Genomic DNA, 20,054 nt, shown 5'->3' on the forward strand with positions numbered 1-20,054 from the left:
TAATAAAGAGCTCAGGTGGAGAAAGAAAGGGACTCTTGACATCATTGGGGTATATATATATATGTTTAGTAACAATATATTTCACATTTTATGAGGCGGAGCCCTCTCGCTGAAAGGTATTTATTCTGTAACCGAGGCTGGCTTAAATTAAGAAGTGGAAAATGCCTCTGGGCCATAGAAGGAATGAGCCAGAGGAAGGGGTAAAACGCTATTCTCCCAGAGCCTCACTTCGAACTACATATCCCGTCATGCTTTGCCACTTGGTACGGTCCGTAGAAGGGGGAGAAGAGGAGGCTAGCGTTGGGGCAACCCAGGACGACAGAAAGCCAAGTCCCTGCGTTGCTGCAAGAGGGGTTCGTAGTGGGTTGTTGCGGAGAGGCGAGCCCCTTTCTGAAATTCCCCTGTGGGTCGCTGCTGATCTATGGGGCTTCACCGCCCCCCTTGTGAGTTGGGTGGTTTGTCCTGAGCAGGTCGATCCACTCCCGACCGAAGGGGGAGCAGAGGCTCCTGGCGGGGTGGTGGTGGTGGGGCTGGGAGCCCTGGCCGCCGGGTTGGGGGCGGCAGCTGGACCAGGGAGGGCCGGTGGATGCTGGCGTGTCGGGGGAGCCCAGGAACGAGGTCTCCCCCCCCCACACACGGCGGGTGGGTGGTCTCGGGGCTGTTCAGAATCGGGGGTGGGGGGCGCGAGAGAGAAAGGGGGGCGCACAACTGCCTGGCTGCGGGCCCCGCGAGGAGGTGCTGGAGCCGCCGCCGCCGCCGCCGCCGCCGCCGCCTTCAGCTGGCGCGGTGGGTATCGCGAAAGGTGGCAAAAGGGGGGGGGCTGCGGAGCTCGGGTGGGTGTAATGCTGAAATTTGTGGGGTGTGTGCGCGCGCGGTGGGGGGTTTTGGTGGTTCCAGGTGTGTGTGTGTGTGTGTGTTTATGGGGTGGGGATCTTGGGAGTCTCGGGCGAGGGAGGGGGGTTGTCTTTGTGAGGTGCCTTGGTTACAGACGTCTCCTGTTGTCATAAAAGAAAAAAAGGGGAAAAAGGAACCCTGCAAGGCAGAGGTTGTTTTGTTTTGCTACGTTATGGGCGCTTGCTTCACTGGATTGGATAACGTTGGGGTTTCGGCGGAAGATGTGGGTTCAGGGGCTTGCCTGGGCGTGCAAGGGAGCGCGTGAATCTATGGGAATTTGGGGTGGAATGGAGGGCCTTGGTGGAGAAAGGGGGGGGGGAGTGGTTCCCTCCGCGGAGGCTGGGATGGTTCTGCTTTGTTAGGTATTGCGTCCCCTGTGGATGCATTCCTAAAACTAGGTTGACGGGACCCATTCTTAAAAACACAGCAGAATCGCACTGCATGGCACAATCCTGTCATGGAGTCTCGCGCTGTCTCCCTATCGCACAGGCTCGAGGTTGCTTAAGGCCTGCTTGTGTTTGGGGTTTTTTAAAAAATATAATTAGATCGCTACATAAACGAAGGAATCAAGTCTTGGGCGCATCATGTAGGACTGGAGGAGGGGAAGCAGCTGCAATGAAAACCCAACACTTTGCTAAGCTGTTGGAAATTTTTCTACACTAGTTTAATGTGTCTGGTAATGGGGCTTGGTGGATCAGTGTTTTCTAAAGGCTTGTGGCCTGAAGCTAGTAGAATAAGTAGGCGTGGAGGAAGATGCATAGCAAAGTATTATAACTAATTGCCTGAGGACAATACATGAAGGATAAAAATAATTCTAGCACGTTCTTTACAGTGAAAAACAGCCACAAGATTTTGGGCACATCCTAGGAGACTTGTTCTTAGTTATTCTTGCAGACTTCTCCCACCCTATCCTTGAGGCCCAGGGTGGATTACAGTTCATCTTTTTATCTTTTCTCATCACAACAGTCCTGCAGTTAGGTTGTTACTGAGAGATACTGACTTATCCAGGGCCACCCAGTAGGCTTCATGACTGAGCAGGGGCTTGAACTTCTGTCTTTCAGATGCAAATCTTTTGCATGCTATCAGCTGCTAAATTAACCAGGATTAACGTGGGGAAAGAAATTGTTCCTGGCAGAATCTCTCTAGAACAGAGTCTATGGAGTATTTTAAGTTCAGAGAAAGTTATGAGGAGCCCTCAATGTATGCAGTGTATGCCAGGGGAAATATTAATTGTTGACCAAGTTGCTTGTGTAAATTGGAAGTGGCAAAATTAAGCTATTTCTCTGTGTGCAGCATGGTCCTATGCACATTCACTTAATCCCTAGCAAAATGCATAGGACTGCAGCCTTACTAGATTTATGGTCAGAAAGTGCTCTGGCATCTGTAAAAAGTAGTAGAGGAAAAAGTACACCCCACCTTATCAAGAGCATACAGAAAATAATGTTGTGAAGTTTTGAAAATGTATTTGTTACAGTATTTTGCTTAGAGAGCACCACTGGAGTATATTTTAGTTTACTGAGTTCCATAAGCAAAAATGTAGATAGGCCCCAGCTCCTGCCCTGAAGAATCTTGCAGTCTAGAACAGATAATGGGGAGGACAATAACTGATGAAGAGGCAGAGACAGGACTAGAAATGGATGAAAGTGTGTGAGCAGCTTGGTAAATCTATGGAGCCTCACTCTTTCCCACAATTATTGTAAATTGTGTTTTAATGCTTAATGTATGATTTCAGAAAGGGTAGAGTGGAAGACAAAGGTGCAGCAAGGAGGCCCTAGAGAGGCAATTTTAAAATGAACTTCTATTTTGAGGTAACAAAGAAGGGATGTAATACAGTACTTAGAAAAATTAAGATTTTCAAGGAAGTAAGCCACCTGACTTTTCTCAGCTTGGTTCTTTCTGGACTAAACTAAGAAATGGACTGCCAGTTCCTTTCACCTGAAACAAATACAGCATAGTTTTGGGTGAACTACTCCCCTCCCCTCCACCAGCAAGTCCATCTTGTTGAACTAATCCTTTTCACACATCGTCTTTGGAGTCCTCTTTTCCCTTTGGTTTTAGGACTAGTTAGTTCTCCTACTATTTTTGGAAAAAGTAAGAGTCATTTGTATGAGTTTGTGTGTATGTATAAATATGCATTGAGACTGCAATCCTATACCCACATAACTGAGTGTAAACCCCTTTGAACTAAGTGGGAATTACCACACTGTGAAGATTGTAACCACTTATACTGTAATCCTATACATATCTATTCAGAAGTAATTTGGACAGTTTAATGAGTTACTTCCAGCTAAAGTGTGTGTAGAATTTCAGTCTTCACATACCAAAAAGTGCTATATAAATTGGTATGCATAGTAATTTGCCTTTCCTAGATGACGAATGAACATCATAAGTAGCCTGGGTTGTAGTCAACATTAGTCATACTCAAAACAGAGAGATGACTAACTTAGGTGCATTAACTTCAGTGGGTCAGCTCTCTGTAGAACTTATTAGGCTATAACCTCTTACCTTTGTTGCCTTATTTTACTCTATAGTAGAGCTTCTGGGCTGCTGATCTTGGTTTTGTAAAGCACATTGTGACAGTGTTTAGGAGAGGTATAAGTATTAACCTGCACAGAATAAGAGGTGTTCAGTGAAATACTGTAGTTAATTTGCCTTATCTATTTCTAGTAAGCTATTTACAATACAACCAACACTTTAGCATTCTGAGATAAGTTAGCAAAGCTTGAACATTAGGGATCAAGATCCCTAATCAAGATCCACATCAAGAGGGAAAGTTCACGCTGGGAGAAAGGTGGCAGTGGCAAATGATCAAGCTTGCTCAGAGTAGATGTTGACTTTTAATGTACTGAGCGCTGATAATGAGAGATTAAAATAGGTAGGCTTCGCATCTGATTTAGATTTTGCTCACAATACTAAGTTCTGTTTCCTTATTATGGAACATTGCATGTTTTACTATAATACATTTAAGAATCCCAGACACTAGCCTTTAAGTATTGTAGATAATTTGAAGAATAAGGTAGGTCATCAATTTATTCAAGGAATCAGAAGGAAAAACTGAGGATGGAGTCCTGATTCTTTGTACTACAGAAATAAGATATCACATGGCTGGGGCTTTCTGAGAGTGCTGAAATAAAATCAACATGCAGGGGGGGAAAGTTGGACAGCCAGTGTGATGATATAGTCTCCTTGGCTTAAGTTATAGAGTTTGAACTAAATCCGCACACAGCTAAGAAGCTCACTGGCTGACATTTGGTCCATCACTATCTTGCTGCTTTCACCTACCTCACTGGGTAGGTCTGAGGATAAAATAGAGTAGGGGGAACAGACCCTATATGCTGCTTGGTGTTCCTGGTAGCAAAAGCAGGGTAAAGATGTAATATTTTAAAATATGATGCTACCTATGGAGGTTGGAGCCTTATCTAAGCTTGTTTAACTTGTGTCTTGGTCGTATACGTATATTTCACACATATGCATGTTTATTTTTGAACAGCACATTTGGAGAGAATAAGGTGGTTGTATGATATGATATAATATGCCTTCCTTAATTAATGTCTGTCTTTTGCAGGGTTCCTGAGTATGAGATGGAGTATGGCTAGCATGTATGAAGACAACAACTTAGCAGATGTGATGGTGATGCTTGAATGCGGCTGGACTTGCTGAGGGAGGCGAAAGGGTGGCAGGTGGCAGGAGCTGGAGTCTCTCAAGGGTTCTGGTGCCTGGCCTCTGTAAGAAGCCATGATCACCTTGATAACTGAACAGCTACAGAAACAAAGCCTGGAGGAATTGAAATGCACATCCTTCAGCATCAGCCTGGTAAGATTTGCCCTGCCTTGCATCTTGATAATTTTCAAATCAGTTGAAGAAATAATGTTTGTTTTTATCTTGAACCATAGGGCCACATTCAACTAACTTGTTCTGTTCGTGGAAACCAATTCAAGAACTCCTGCCAGTGCAGCAGGGCTCCCCTTCCCCCATGCCTCTTCCAAATCCACTTTGGAGGTTGGGAGAACCCCCAGAACAGTACACAGGGTGGAAGAGAGGGAAGATTGTTCTGCTGGGCAAGCAAAAATGCTTGCAGTGGTGGAATGATTTCCTCAGTGACCTTGAATTCACCCGTTGCCTCATTTTAATAAATGAAAGATTGGAGAGATTGCTACTCTGTGATTCAAGCTGCTGCTGCTGCTGCTGCTGCCTATGACCAGGAGTCAAATAACTAATTCTGATTGCCTAAGTATACTTTGGGTCTTCCCTGCCCATAACAGTCTTCTGCCCATACTGCATGCCAAACTGCTTTGAAACTGAGGGGAGGTTCCAACAGAGCTTTTGATATGGCATGAGGATCTGCTATTCAAAGACTAATTTATTAAATCTGTTGGGCTAGTACAAGTACTTTGTGGCAGTCTAAGCTGGGGTAACCAACATGGTCTCCCCCAGATCTTCTTGAACAACAGCTCCCATTATCCCTGATCATTGACTATGTTGGCAAGGGTGAATGGGAGTTGTAGTCCCAACAGCAGTAGTTTTGTTGTGAACCAGCAGCCTGCTATATTGGCTTGGGAGAGAGGGGTGTTCTGCAGAGCTAGCACTGCCAGTAGTACATATATTTTGTTTAGTGCCCTCCCGCCAATCACCCTTACAGATTTCCTGTTTTGATCTTTACCTTGGCAAAGCTAAAACCAGCTCTTGGGAACATGGCTAACACTTCTACAATAAGTAAGAACACTTATTCTGGTGATTGTTATGGGCGCCTCTTGTTATGGCCATGGTTGTGACCCATGAAATAGCTTATATTCCCCACCCCCAAGTTTCCTTGCTTCTCCATGGCCAGAGGAGATTTGGAATTTTTAAAAAAGTTCTTAAGCAGATGAACAGATGAGTAAGTATCTATGCAAATATGAATGTGGTGTGTTGGGGTAGACATCTCAAAGTGAGGGTTCTGCTTCTTTCAGCAGTACCATGGCATTCAAGAACATCATCTTTTCCTTAGCAGTAAAACCGAGTAGACCAAAAGCTGCTTCTATTCTCCTCAAAGTCAATTTCACCATTCCAGTGATGTGTTTGGGGTTAAAGAAAAGGGCTGTGATTTTACACTTATAAGAATTTATAAAAAAATAAGGACAATTGCTTCCTTCCCCCTCTTACCCAATAACTTTTCTACAATTGTTGAGCTACTGTTGCTGGGTTGGAGTTATTGCCATGGTAGTAGCTAGTAGGCAGTCTTTCTTCTCAGAGATTATTATCTATACACTGCTTAAGAAGAGAGATTCCATTCTACGTTTACATGTAATTAACCTATGGAACTGATCTCCACATGATAATGTCTAGAAGGTAAATTGGTAGGCTGTCATTGGCTAATAGTTTCATTAGGCAGGAGTGATGTCTCCATATTTATAGAGATGTTACAGTAGAACTGAGTACCTGACACCAAGTACCTTAAGGGGAAGATACTGCTTTTGGCATGATCCAGGTGTTCACCACACCTGGTTTGGGACTTTAAAGGTAATTGCTGGGTCTTTAAATTGCTGGGTCTTTAAATTGAGCCCAGAAGTGCACTATTAATCAGTGTAATTGGTGCAATATAGTTGTTACTTGCTCTAACCACCTGACCTTCATCAATACTTGGGCAGTTGCATTTTGCACCATTTGAAGTTTCTAAACTGCCTTTAAAGGCAGCCCAGTCTAGAGTGTATTACAGTAGTCCAGTGTGCAACCTTCTGAATTTCATACTTCAGGGTGAGTGCAACCCTCTTAAATTCTCCATCCAGACTATTCAGGTTCCAGGATTAAGTTGTATCTTTCTTACTCTTATCTAGCCCACAATTGCCTCCAGATACTGCCTCAGGAGTTTAGTAGTTCTAAACGTGGCTTTTTAAATAGTGGCCTCACCGTGGCCTATTTCTTTCTTTTTTTAAATAGATTTTTATTGAAATTTTAAAGGTTACATGAGTAATAAAAAAATAACAGCAGAAAAACACCCAATTAGACCAAAAAAGAAAGCAAAACAATACATAAAAACAAGTCCCATCAAAGAAAAAAGATAAAAAAAGAGAACAGACAAAAAAGAAGGGGGGAAAATGCATACAATAATAATAAAAAAGAACAAATCGAACCTTTACATAACTTTCTTTCTTTAGCTTATTTCCTTGACCTCCTCATACCTCCCCTCTTTGTATTCTGGTTCAGTTAGATATTTCAGCAAATCCTTCACCTTTGTTTTTATCCTAATAATTTATCTTAATATACTGTGATTTAACATTCTCTTCTTTCACCAATTAATCATCCATTTTTACTTTGTTTAATCTTATTTCTCCTTAAAACTAATATATTTGAACTTAATCTCTTAAGACATTTCCCCTAGGGTCATAAAAAATTCATTCCACGATTTTTCGATCTCTCAGTAATTTTTTTTTTTTAAATCTCCATATATACACTTTAAATTCCCAATTTTCTTCCACTGTCTCCCCTCCCCGGTCTCGTCCCCTGCCATCAGTTCCATCAACCTCCCAGCGTCCATCAACCTGGAGATCTTATATCCGAGGCTCTTAACTCTTCTTCACTTCCCTTTTGCTGATCTTCTTGATAATCTTTGGTGCTAAAAAGCAGATCTCAGGGGAGCTCCAACCCAACGATGCTTATATTCCTTCTTGACAGGTCTGCCAGATTTCCATAGTTAAAGCTAGGGCCCATAAAGTATTCCGAATCTTGTTTCACAATTCTTCCAAGTCCGAAGGCCCCAAAAGCTCCAATCTCCTCCTGGCTCAAATTCATATTCCAAAAGTCATTTGATCCCTGCATAAGGGGATCTCTCCACCTTTCCTTTTCCAGATCAGGCCAGGCACCCATCTTCAAAAGCTGACTTCTCCTAATTACAGTCATATAAGGCCTCAAGTTGTAATCCTCCATTTGCCTCTTTAGGGTTAAGGCTCCCCCTTGTTTTGCTTTGTACTCAACAACAGCAACTTTCTCCTTCTCTAATTCATCAATTTGTTCAGTTAAGAAAGATTCCTGTGCCGGGTTCCTGTTGACTTCTATGCTGATACCCACTTTTGTTCCCAAAATGTCAATCTTAGTAGCCATGACATCTATCTGTTTATGCAGTTTCCCCAACAAATAGAATGTCCTATTCAGTACAAAACAAATTTTTTTTTTTGTTTTGACTATGCCAGACCAACACGGCTACCTATCTGTAACTGGAACTATTCAGTACAGACGCTACTTCTTCCTTTGCCGACATTCTTAAGATGTTCAAGGTCAGAACTAGTTTCTCACAGTCTTAAGGCCAATTTCCCAGCTGCACTCTTGTAACAATGTCCCAAAACTCCCTCTAGAGGAAGACAGTCTCCATTTGTATCAGTCCTTTCCAGCACAATTCCAAAAGTAAATTAGTAACAATTTCCAGTTACCTTTTCTTCTTTTTAAGTGGAGAAGCAGACAATAGAAACAATGTCTTTCTTTTAAAGCTAGCTGTCAAATTTGTCCTGTTTACCGTCGATGGACTTTTTGCAAGCCGTTCCCAGGTTTAGAGACGTGATGCTTCGATTTTTAATTTTTCACCTTCTCCTGCAAGTTCACTTGGTCAAAATTAATAGTTTCAATCAGTGGAATTTTAATCCTTTACGTAAGACTTTCCAAAACCTTAGTTAACAACTACTTTGCTTCAGTCTATTTACAGAAAGGGAAGGTGGACTTCCTGTTTGAACCTTCCCCGTTCGGTGCCAAATTAAATTATTTAAAAGCTCAATTTCCCGTTCTACTCACGGGTTGTTGTTTAAAATCCAATTGTCCACAGGAAAAAAGTCAGCGCTCTCCGACAGCAGCAATGCGGCTTCGCTCCGTGAAATAAGCGGTCGATTCAAAGCACCGCGCCTCTCACCCTACGTCGCTCTGGATTCCTGATACCGGGTCTCCCTGCGAGTAGGGGGGGCGCAGAAGGTGCCAGCCAAATCCCAGGTTCACAGACTTCTTCCGTCTGTGATTTCTAAGGGTCTCCGCCTTCGCCGTGGCGGTCAGACCCTGTTTTTCACTGAGCCGGTTCCTCCCGATCGGAGGAGTTCCGCCATTGCCGGAGGTGCTAACCCGGAAGTCCACCATGGCCTATTTCAAGGTAGCAGTGACCACAGTATTCACTGATAAAGGTGTTGAATCACCTCCAAGGTTCAGATTGCATAGCCTAGCCTTGGCAGATTTCACTAGCTAAAATGGGCAAGGGTTAAGGGAATATGTGGTGGTCCTCAACTCTCCAAGCAGCTTGTATATGTTTTCAGTTTGGTGCGAGGTGGTGATAATCATAGTATGACTCTCATAGAGGCTCATAGTCTTGGACTCTATCACAGTTATTACACCCAAGTTGGCACAGGTGCAAGTTACTTTATCTGCAAAATAAACAGCAAACTCGGGCTCTAGATCTTGCATCACTGAGCCTCCACTGAGGAGTCTGCTCATCACCAGAAACAGCTGTGGTGGATGATGTTGAACAAATGCAGTGGTGGCAGAGAAGTAAATTAACTCTCACTTGTGTTTGGTCATATTTGTTGAATGTTTTCTGTCACGTACACACTAATTGTTGGTTCAGATGATTTATCACCATTAGCTTCTTGGAATACCACAGAGCTGACATGCTTCTACAATCAGGTCAAGGATATTTGGGAGCTATCCCATCAATTACTGTTGTGATCTCCTCATTCCAAGGAGATACCAGAGCCTTGGCAGGACCATCAGCTAGACCTTTAAGAAAATCTCCAGTGATTACAGAAAACCATTGAAATAAATCAGGTTCTGTGGAGATTACAGACAGCCTGAATGTCACATCTGATCATGTAATGCAACAGAACCAAGAACGACTCCCTCACCTGCAGATGTTTCCCTCTTTGTTTTGTACAGAAGACTAGCTTCCAAATTTGTCATCCTACGTGTGTTGAATCAGCCTCAATTAGGTTTGGTGGGGCTATTAAAGTTTCCCCAAACCATAAACTGTGCAGTTCTCAATGCCACACTGACCAGCTCTGTCAGCTCAAACAGGGAGAGTGTCGTGCATAGAATCATAGAATCATAGAGTTGGAAGAGACCACAAGGGCCATCGAGTCCAACCCCCTGCCAAGCAGGAAACACCATCAGAGCACTCCTGACATATGGTTGTCAAGGGCAGCTAGGTGTCTGGTACATGCAGAGAATCCCAATTTGTTATTGGGTCTTCAATACCAGATATAGACATTCAACTCTGGCCAACTTTTCCCATCCCAAATTGAACTTTGTGCTGTACTGCAAAGTTTGGTTGGACATATTTGGGAGATGGTAACTCTCCTCCCCTCACCCAGTCAGATTTTGGTGATGCAAGCCAAGTTGCATATATGGCATGCCTTGTCTTTTAGTGTTCAGAAGGTTACTGTTTAATGCTAGAAGAGTAAGAGACTTGGCACCCCATCACGCGATTAGGTGCTACAGTAAAGTGATTTGTGAGTAGTGCACCAAGTTATACCTTTGCCACAGGGGTCCTTTACTTCCCGGGTGCTCACCTGGAGTTGTTGAGCAACATGTTTTATCCTCGGAACAATCCTATGAGTTAGGTTAGGCTAAGAGAAAGTGACTGCCTCAAGATCACCCAGTGAGCTTCATGACTAAGTGGGGGTTTGAACCCTGGTCTCTCTAGTCCAGTACTCTAACCACTACATCACATTGCCTATCTGGTGTTTTCAAGGGGCTTATCAAAATTACCCACATATTGATTTTTCTTTCTTTCTGTGAGAGCAAGAGAATGGGTGGGTTTTTTTGTTTTTCCCATGCTAGTTCCATAATTTCCTGTTTTCAAGGACAAGTGAGGGACAGGTATGGTCTGAAGTTATTGCTACAGATGACTACAGATATGCCTCAGGTTAGCATTATATCTGTTGCTGCTCTGAACAGGTAAAGGTCAAAGGCTCGTTTGCCATTGAATGACTGAGGGTAAAGGTCACTCCTTTGGAAGGTGATTTATTTATTTACTTACTGAATTTCTATGCAGCCCTTCATCTGAAGATCACAGGTTGGTTTACAATACATCACAGGGCAGTGATGGAAAGAGTAAGAGTATTGGGGAGGAATAAAGAAGATACTGGTGTATTTCTTTGCTTTATAGAATATTACTCAAGCATTCTGCTGCGCTGGGAGCTTGCCTTTTTTTTTACTATTATCTGTAAATCTCATATTATTTTCTTCTTTTTAGCATGTTACTGTTTGAGGACTGTGGAATATCACTTACAAGGGAAACTGACCTGCAGTTTCCAAGTTCCCCCACCAGTTTCTCACTCATGTGCATGTGTTCTATCGTCCTTGTTTTCCAATCACCCCAGTCCTTATTAAATGTAAAGTGTTTCCCAGTACACTTTCTCCATATTTTTTTCTTAATGGGGATAAGATAAACTGTACCAAGGGATCCTCTCTCTAATCTATCCCTGTAATCTAAGGAGAGCTGGCCTGACTTGGAAAATGAAAGGCAATGTGCTGCTGTAGCAAAAATTAATGAAAAAGAGAATGACATGGTGAAATATGAAGCATGCGTTTCCTGATTTATCTTGGATCTGGAGTCCATGGAAATAAGTTTTTTTGCCTCAAAATGAGTTAAAGATGCATTAATCTGTTGCCTAGAAATATTGCCCAGAAGAAAAGTTAAAACTGCACAAAGTTGCAGCCAGTTACAGAACTTGACTTTTCTGCAACATTGAGGTGTAGACTTCTAAGAATGGGATGTGTGGCCTAATGAAGCTTTTGCAGGGGAAGGCACAGTCCAAAAGCATAATGATGTTTGAGCAGAGGAAGCTCTGTAGCAGAGAGTCAATGGTTTGGAGAGCAAAGGGACTTCAGCCTTTCAAGTTTTAAACATGGATAATGTGCAGAGGCATGTCACTCTATTGACATTTGGAAACAACCCATGGAGGCAAAGATGACAAAAATTAATCCTTCCATAACTCTTTCCTGTGGTGTTTTGTTAGGTATGTTTAATGGGTTATTGTCAAGCAAGAGATTTGGTGAGATCACTCATTGCTTTAGGTAGAAGTGGTGCATCTTAATTTATGGTGGCCTGTGGTATTTAGTGTCTAGCTCTCCTTATATTAAGGGAGCTGACATACAGACAAATACTACATTGTCCTTGTCTCAGAGGGCTTCCAGTGATAGAATGAAAGAGGAAAATAGTGGTAAGTGCAAATTTAGATTATTTCTGTGGCCATAATCTAAAACATTAATTTATTGGTGTGTCTTCTCACATTTTTTCTAATGAGAGTGAAGTATCCTCAGGCTTTTGATACTGAAAAGTTTAGGCATGGTATAAAGGGAGCAGTTTAAATCTGTGTAGAACAGGCATAGGCAAACTTCAGCCCTCCAGATGTTTGGGACTACAATTCCCATCATCCCTAGCTAACAGGACCAGTGGTCAGGGATGATGGGAATTGTAGTCGCAAACATCTGGAGGGCCGGAGTTTGCCTATGCCTGGTGTAGAACCTCTGTAGCATAGTAGCTTGTGGATGACTGTAAGAGCAGCACCCTGGAAAGGACTGGTAGTTAAGCTTGAGCAAATCAGAGTTTCCATTTGGTTATTTTGCCCCTCTGAACTTTGATTTCCACATTCAGGTTAAAGTAAGTTTGGGAAGCTTTCCTTGGGGAAAACTTGAAGATTTGGTACTAATAATGGCAGGGGGTCATAGGATCCAAGGAATTCAGATAGGTCCAGGAGTGGGAGACCTGTGGTCCTCCAGATGTTGTTGGACTCCACCTTGTATCAATCCTGGCCAGTATGAGTAATGGTGGGAAGTGAATGGCATCATGGTCCACCAATATCTGAAGAGCCACAAGTTCTCCAATACTGAGATACAGCAAGATATCTGAATGTTGGTAGAATCCCACAGCTGGTACCACTCTTCTGTTGTAGGCCACAAGTTGGGAATTAGAGATCCAGAGGTGCTTATGAGATGCTGGTCCTTGCTGTGATGTGGTGACTCCTTGTGTTTCCTCCCTAGCCTTTGCCTGATCATGCTGATGTGGCCAGCTGTGGCAGCCCCTTCCAGATAGCGCCTGGTAAGAGCGTCTGGCTGGACTTCCACCTTTTGTGCCTACATCCATTTCTGTTTTGTCTGTCCTTTTTATCGTCTGATGTCCTTTATATGCAGCTCACAGTTAATAAGATTAGCTTGCTTTCCAGGTCTCCTAGAGCTCATGTATTTTGTTATACCATCTCCACTTTTAAGTGAAAGCTTGGTGCAAATAAAGAGCCAGCTGTGGTTTAGTTTTAATAACAAGAATTTAACAGAGTTAAATGCAGGAGGATATCCCAATAAATAACAGGAATGGCTGTTTTCAGTAAAGAAATGTCATTATGCTTCTGACAAATGGAAGGAAAGAGATCCAATGAAGAAGTGGTGTTCTATTTAGTAGTTTTAAAAATTTATCCTGCTAATGCTCCCATTTCATTTTTCTGTCTTTATTTTTGAACTGGCAACCACCACCGTTTTATCTAAAATGTTGCAAACCACTAAGATTCTTTTATCTAAGATATAAATTGTCTAAACTATAAAATCAAATCTAATACAGCTTAATATTGCTATATGCATACTGGGTGCTGCCTATATTAAAAAGTTATTTATTTATTTATTTAAAAATGTATATACCGCTTGATCAAAGCAGTTTACGTATGTGGCCAAGTACCACCACTGGTATTCTGGTCATGTAAACACTTCAGGATAGGTAGCACTAATAATTAACTCTTGATACAAACTACGTTGTAGCATAGTTACATTGGCAGTATACATACTCTGATAAATAACTTGATTTTGGCACTTGAATTATAGATGTGCTTGATTATGCATGGAGGAAGAATGGATGCCAGGTGGATAATCTTAATTTTTTAAAAATACTAGCTGCTGTCTTCATCAGGTCTGTTGACTCTTACTGCAGTTGGCCCATATAGAATTTTGGTACGTAATTAATCTCAGCTGTATGTCATAAAACTGTAAGCTATCAAAGTGTATTCCTGGATCCTTTGTAGCTCTTAAAATAAAGAACTGTGTTTCCGATCAATGTAGGAAACCTACATTGTACAATCAGTGTACTGAGCCTTGAGTAGAATAGCTTCTAGTCATTTATTTTAAAATAGCATTTTTGTTTGCAGCACGTTTTCTTTGCAAGGCACATTAAAGAAAGCGTGTGTTCCCTGCCAAAGTGAGTCATTCCTGTGACTGTTCTGGTCACTTGTACTAGAACCATATTGTACAGCAATCTGACTGTGACTCCTTTGTAGGCTTAGAATTAGAATATTTTCCGCATAATAATGACTTTGTGGGTGTTGGTGGCGAGTGTGTTTTCTTGGTTCAGCTATAGCATGATGGGCCATTTTATTTATCTGATTTATTTATTACAGAAGTTTCCACCTTATCCTTTAAGCAAGTTTCCAGGCTGACTTACAAAACAAAGTACCTTGGCTTTAAACTTGTTAGCTTATACCTGCTTGATACGGGACAATAATAGGCTGTCAGGATTTTCAACTGCATAACCTGAGCTAAAAGAGCTTTATCTTCTGCATAATAATTGCTCTAATGGAGTGTCTGAAGAAGGCCATTTCAGAGGCTACAGACATATGTATCGTGGCATAAGTCTACTTCATCAGGTGCATCAATTGGAGGATGAAGATTTAAACACACACACACACACACACACACACACACGGAGATCTGCCTCAGTGAGGTAAAATTGGTTCCAGTAAAAGATACTGCTCACCTGTAGATATTGGGAGTCCTAATGGACCAGCATGGTTATCTTTGATTTTTCTTCTACACAATATATTGGCGCGGTGTAGCCTAAAACTTGATGCCACGATAAATTTGTTGGTATTTAAGATTCAACAGGACTCAGTTTTGCTGCTACAGACTAGTATGGTTATGCTTTTGGAGCTCAGTTTGGCTATGTGAGTGACTTCGTGTGGGATTTACAGAATATTTAAACTTCTTTCTGTCTTGTTGGCAAGCATGGTTTGTGTTTCTCAAGGTTCCTGTCATGTGTCTGCTCCTTTCTCTTTGTGCAGCATGTTTGGTTCTAGCTTTTGCATATTAGTCCTCTTATTTCAGTTTGCAATCAGTATGCTTTTGAATGAAATGAGCCATATTAGCTCCTTGTCGTTTAAAAAACACCACCTTCTATATATAGGCAACTTGGGGTTTCTTCTCTGGATTTACTTCAAGACAGCTTGGCTTTTGACTTGGAGGCTAACTCATTTGATTATTGTTTCTACCAGCTTTGACCACCTCTAAGAGACAAATGAGTCTTATAAGAACCATGTCATTAAATGAACACAGCCTTTCTGGAGGGACTGCAGTTGTGAAACACAGGACTGCTTCTTGCTTTTCTTAAGGCGTGACTAAGAAGGGAAGTGGCTGGAAGATCTTACTATGTGCTGATGTTGGCGAGAGAAATATTCCAGCTATTTTATTATATGTGTGTTAAATATGAATGGGGGTGGGGGTGTGGACATGAAAAGCACCCCAAATTCATCAGTTGTGCTAAACATGGAATAACCTGGGAAAAAGCAGGAATTGTTTTCTCCAACTGTTATTAAGTTTGAATTAAATTCCTTTAATTGGTTCCCACAGTTGTTCAGTGAACTGCTCCAACTGTAGTAATCAAACAATGAATAAATTGTAGATTTTTTAAAGGTAGGATATCTTAATCTGGCTCCCCACCAACATCTTGCTCCAACTGTAACGGGTGTAAGTATTAAATAAAATTTATGTTGTCCCTCACTCGTTTTACTCCCTTTCTCTGATCCACAAGTGCCTCCTGTCTAACACTGAAAAAAGAGAAATGCTTCTTCAATGTGAAGACCTCATGCATCATAGGAGGGGGGAAACCAGGGGCATCATAATCAGGGAACTAAGGGAAGCAAATGGGGAATGTTATCCTGGAGAACATTTCCCTATCTTGTTGTCATTGTGGGTTCCTTCTTAATCGAGAGTGATGCACAACAAAGATGATCAGACCAGATCTTAAATCTTAATCGGGTATAGTAGAATAGTTAGGGCCGTTTCTGATCTAACAACTGTTGTTGTAGAAGGTTCTGAAACTGTATGTGTCATGGTGCTAATAAAAAGTAAAAATAAGGCAACAAAGGGTCTGATTGCTCACATGTCAAATGATAAATTGGCTATCTGGCTTGTGGCGCTAATTAGAGCCTTCATCTTTAAAATTCTGTCTTGTGATATTTCTTGCAGAGGGAACTTCATGGAGGGACCTAGCTCCCTGTCCAAAGATCCATCTTCAGGACAGCACAGGTCTTTACCAACACTCCAGCTTGAGCCTTCCCCTGCCCCCCTGCAGCTCAGACAACCGTCCTCAGAACAGCCTCACATCCCAAACACTGGCCACCAACTCAGTAGTCTCAGAAAAGGCTTCTGTGCCCCCCACCAAAAGACACTGCCGTTCACTATCAGTGCCTGAAGACCTCTCCCGTTGGCAGGCTGTCTGGAGGCCCCTGGGCTCCAAAGTCTGGACGCACGTCAAACGCCGGGACAACAGTGGAGGGGACACTTTGGCAGTACAAGCCCAGAACCTGGCCCAGGGAGCCAACAGACCTTGCTTCAACCCTGCCCCCAGTGCCTCCCACCAGTGTGTTCAAGATGGTGCTGGTGGTAGCGGCAGCGGCGGCAGTAGGAGCCCCCCTTTCTTCAGCCTGGCCCTATCCCGAGAATCGCCAGCAAGCACATCATGGGAGACTGGAGAGACTTTGCAGCCCTACCCTCTGCAACGACGTTTCTCCCTGTCACCTGTCAGATTCCTTCCCTCCCCACGAAGCTCCACCACATCCACTCCAGAGTTGCTTCGACACCAGCACAGCCTCCCTCGCAGCCGCTCACAACCATGTGACTTGGACACCAGGAAATCTGGTCTCAAGCGGCGCCACGATGAGGATGTGAGGTGGCATAGGCCCTCGCTTGATTTCTACAAGATGAACCAGGTAGGGAAGGAAGCAAGCACTGTTCCCATTTGAGTGCCTTAAGGATACATATGAAAGGGAAAATGTTGGGGTGCAGTGAGATTAAAAGGGTAATCTACTGAAGTAAAGAACAGAATTTGGCTATGTCACAAAAAAATAACACACACACACACACAGAGAGCTTCTCTTGCCTCTGTCCTTAACCTCTGACAACAATTTGCTGTTATGAGATAGTTGAGATGAGATTACAAGCACTGGGCAAGGGGGCTGGGAGCCACACCGAGATTTCTCTGAATGATGCCAACGAAACATGTTTGGGTAAAGGTAAAGGGACCCCTGACCATTAGGTCCAGTCGTGTCCGACTCTGGGGTTGCAGTGCTCATCTCGCTTTATTGGCCGAGGAAGCCGGCGTAGAGCTTCCAGGTCATGTGGCCAGCATGACAAAGGCGCTTCTGGTGAACCAGAGCAGCACATGGAGACGCCGTTTACCTTCCCGCCGGAGCAGTACCTATTTATCTACTTGCACTTCAACATGCTTTCGAACTGCTAGGTGGGCAGGAGCTGGGACTGAGCAACGGGAGCTCACCCCGTCACGGGGATTCGAACCGCCAACCTTCTGATCGGCAAGTCCTAGGCTCTGTGGTTTAACCCACAGTGCCACCCACGAAACATGTTACTCCGTGTTTGTTTATTGGTAATGTTGGGTCAGCTGCTGCACAAAATACAGAAGTGATAATAGACCGTGCTCCATGGGCAGCTCTGTTTACATTACCGGTTTCCAGCTGAAACTACTGGTTGTTTTATGTCCCTATTACTATAGGGTTCACATTTGACCAGCAGTAATTGGTTGTTCAATTATTGCTGGAAGAGTCAGCAACCATTCCATGTTTTTTTCAGATTCAAAACATAGAGTTAGGGCAGAAATGTTTGGGTAGAGCACTCATTCCTATTATAGCATCCTCCATACGCAGTGTGGGGTATTCAGTTATGGCCACTGCTTTCCCACCCCCTCTGCCTTAGGCAAAGCAAATATGAACACTGGTAGCTTAATTATTATTAAAGTATAGTTTGAACAGCATTTTAGCCCCATTAACTTCAACAGTAGTCTACTATGGTCTGAGAAGACATCAATTAAATTAATAATTATATTGTGGGGAAAGTAAGATGGCTATCAGAAATACATATGTGAAGCTAGTGCTTCAGGAAAGCTTTGTTAGAATAGCATTGCCTGTCTCACACTCGTCAGCTTAGGTCAGCAATGAGAGCAGTTGGTTTTTGAAAATTTAAGTCTGTGTCCCATCTGCTCAGATCCATAGCCAACGGTGAGCCTTCAGAAGCTTGCGTCATCTTCAGTTTATTATTTGTTTATGACAATTATTTATGTCCTGCCTTTCAGGATACAAATAACTTCCAAGGCAGCTTTCACAAGAAACATTAAACTATATTTAAAAAAATAAAAAATATGGTACTAACAACATAAGGATCCTTTGCATGTGGCAGTAGATGGCACTGCAGGTGGGGCACTACATTGTGCAGCCTGGAACAGGCTTTGAGGTGGCTTTTCATGCCTTATCTGGAATCTGGCCCACAGGTAGATGACCCAGAGCAGGGAGGGGGAAGTGGTGTTTTTCTTTGGCAAGTTATGACTTAAAAGAGCTCTAGTGTAGGTGATTATTAATATGGTTATAAATTGCCAGTATTAGAATAATGTAATCTAAGTATGGAAGGTGCATTGGTATATAAAAACTTGTTTTGTTACATTTGACAGAAACCATTTGCAGGAGGCGTCTGTCAGCTGGACAAATCTGAAGAAGGTGGCTATTCATCATGGCTCTTGGGCTGCAGCCCACAAGCACCTTCAGCTCCATGTAGTCCCCTCAGCAACTGTGTCCAGGTTCTTAGTGAAAGTGAGGAAGAGGAGGAGGAAGAGGAAGCAGCAGTACAAGCGGCACGGCGACTAAATTGGAATTTAGCAAGCAAAAGGACACTCTTCCAACCAGACTTTAGCGATCTGGATCTAACTTTGATTGAGGAGAACTAGGGGTTGGATGTCTCCACAAAAAACTGACTCTGGGATCAGCCACAAAGGGAGGCTGCACTCCTTGATGAGGGAAGTGGGGTGGGTGCAGAGAGGAAAGTGGCGGTGGGACTGGTGGGGTTTTGTCTGCTTGTTTCTTTTTTATTAAAAAAAAGGAAAAATGGCTGTATAGATGCTGTATGTCTCTGGGATGGAGTGATGGAGTCCTGCCAGAGGGGTGTGTCCATATGTGAGAAAAACAGAGAACTTTGTCAATAATCCTTCTCCCTATTCCCATATCAGTTTTTTAGCATGCCCCTTGGGCACCCACGATTCAAAATGGACTCCATTACCCCAAAGGGAGATAATAACATTAATCTCTAATACCGTAAAACTATTGGGAGGGGGGTGAGTTCTACTATGACCTCATTCCAGTGAAATTATTCCACAAATTTGGTGGGGAAAATAGGAATCTCTATAAAAATGCTGGATGAAACAAGCGGAGTTGGAAATTAAATTTTGTTGCAGTGCTTTGTAATACTCATTCCCTCTACCCCCACTGGTAGTACCTACTTCCTTTCCGGTGGTAAGTATAGAACTCGAGGCTTTTGCTGCTGTCCTCCTTCCCCATATCAGCCAATCCAAAAGTCAAGACTTCAGTTTAATTTTAGTGTTGTTTCTTTATGAATATTAACAAGGAAATAATAATAATAATATTTTATTATACCCCACCCATCTGGCTGGCTTTCCCTAGCCACTCTGGGCGGCTCCCAACAGAACACTAAAAACAGAATAAAACTTCAGACCTTAAAAACTTCCCTAAACAGGGCTGCCTTCAGATGTCTTCTAAAAGTCAGATAGTTGTTTATTTCCTTGACATTGGATGGGAGGGGGTTCCACAGGGCAGGCACCACTACCAAGAAGGCCCTCTGTCTGTTTTCCTCACTTCTCGCAGTAAGGGAACCGCCAGAAGGCCTTCGGAGCTGAACCTCAGTGTCTGGGCTGATCGATGGGGGTGAAGACGCTCCTTCAGGTATACTGGGCCGAGGCCATTTAGGGCTTTAAAGGTCAGCAGCAACACTCTGAGTTGTGCTTGGAAGCGTACTGGGAGCCAATGTAGGTCTTTCAGGACCCGTGTAATATGGTCTCGGCGGCCGCTCCCAGTCACCAGTCTAGCTGTCACATTCTGGAT

The 20,054-nt window shown here is 43.0% G+C and overlaps 1 protein-coding gene across 8 annotated transcripts; it reads left to right on the forward strand.

Annotated features, from left to right (window-relative positions):
- Nucleotides 1–250: 250 nt before the first annotated feature.
- Nucleotides 251–19,044, forward strand: FAM53C (family with sequence similarity 53 member C). 8 transcript variants are annotated; one of them, XM_081851232.1, is made up of 5 exons: nt 251–353; nt 4,460–4,707; nt 12,883–12,940; nt 16,123–16,865; nt 18,614–19,044. In XM_081851232.1, exons 2-5 carry the CDS (start codon nt 4,630–4,632, stop codon nt 18,884–18,886), a joined length of 1,152 nt encoding a protein of 383 aa, XP_081707358.1. In that variant the 5' UTR covers nt 251–353; nt 4,460–4,629; the 3' UTR covers nt 18,887–19,044. The 8 variants fall into 8 exon arrangements, with proteins under 8 accessions (XP_081707358.1, XP_081707357.1, XP_081707355.1 ...); XM_081851231.1 differs by having other exon boundaries at nt 339–360; XM_081851229.1 differs by lacking the exon at nt 251–353 and adding an exon at nt 421–443.
- The last annotated feature ends 1,010 nt before the right edge of the window (nt 19,045–20,054 follow it).

This window comes from Podarcis erhardii (assembly GCF_964252035.2).
Source record: "Podarcis erhardii genome assembly, chromosome: 2".
NCBI lineage: Eukaryota > Metazoa > Chordata > Lepidosauria > Squamata > Lacertidae > Podarcis > Podarcis erhardii.

Bases quoted from the DNA above. Each gene is read 5' to 3' on its own strand.
- FAM53C (XM_081851232.1), top strand. From the start codon at position 4,630: ATGATCACCTTGATAACTGAACAGCTACAGAAACAAAGCCTGGAGGAA. The intron at 4,708-12,882 runs GTAAGATTTGCC...TTTCCTCCCTAG, and splicing joins CATCCTTCAGCATCAGCCTG to CCTTTGCCTGATCATGCTGA. The intron at 16,866-18,613 runs GTAGGGAAGGAA...TACATTTGACAG, and splicing joins ATTTCTACAAGATGAACCAG to AAACCATTTGCAGGAGGCGT.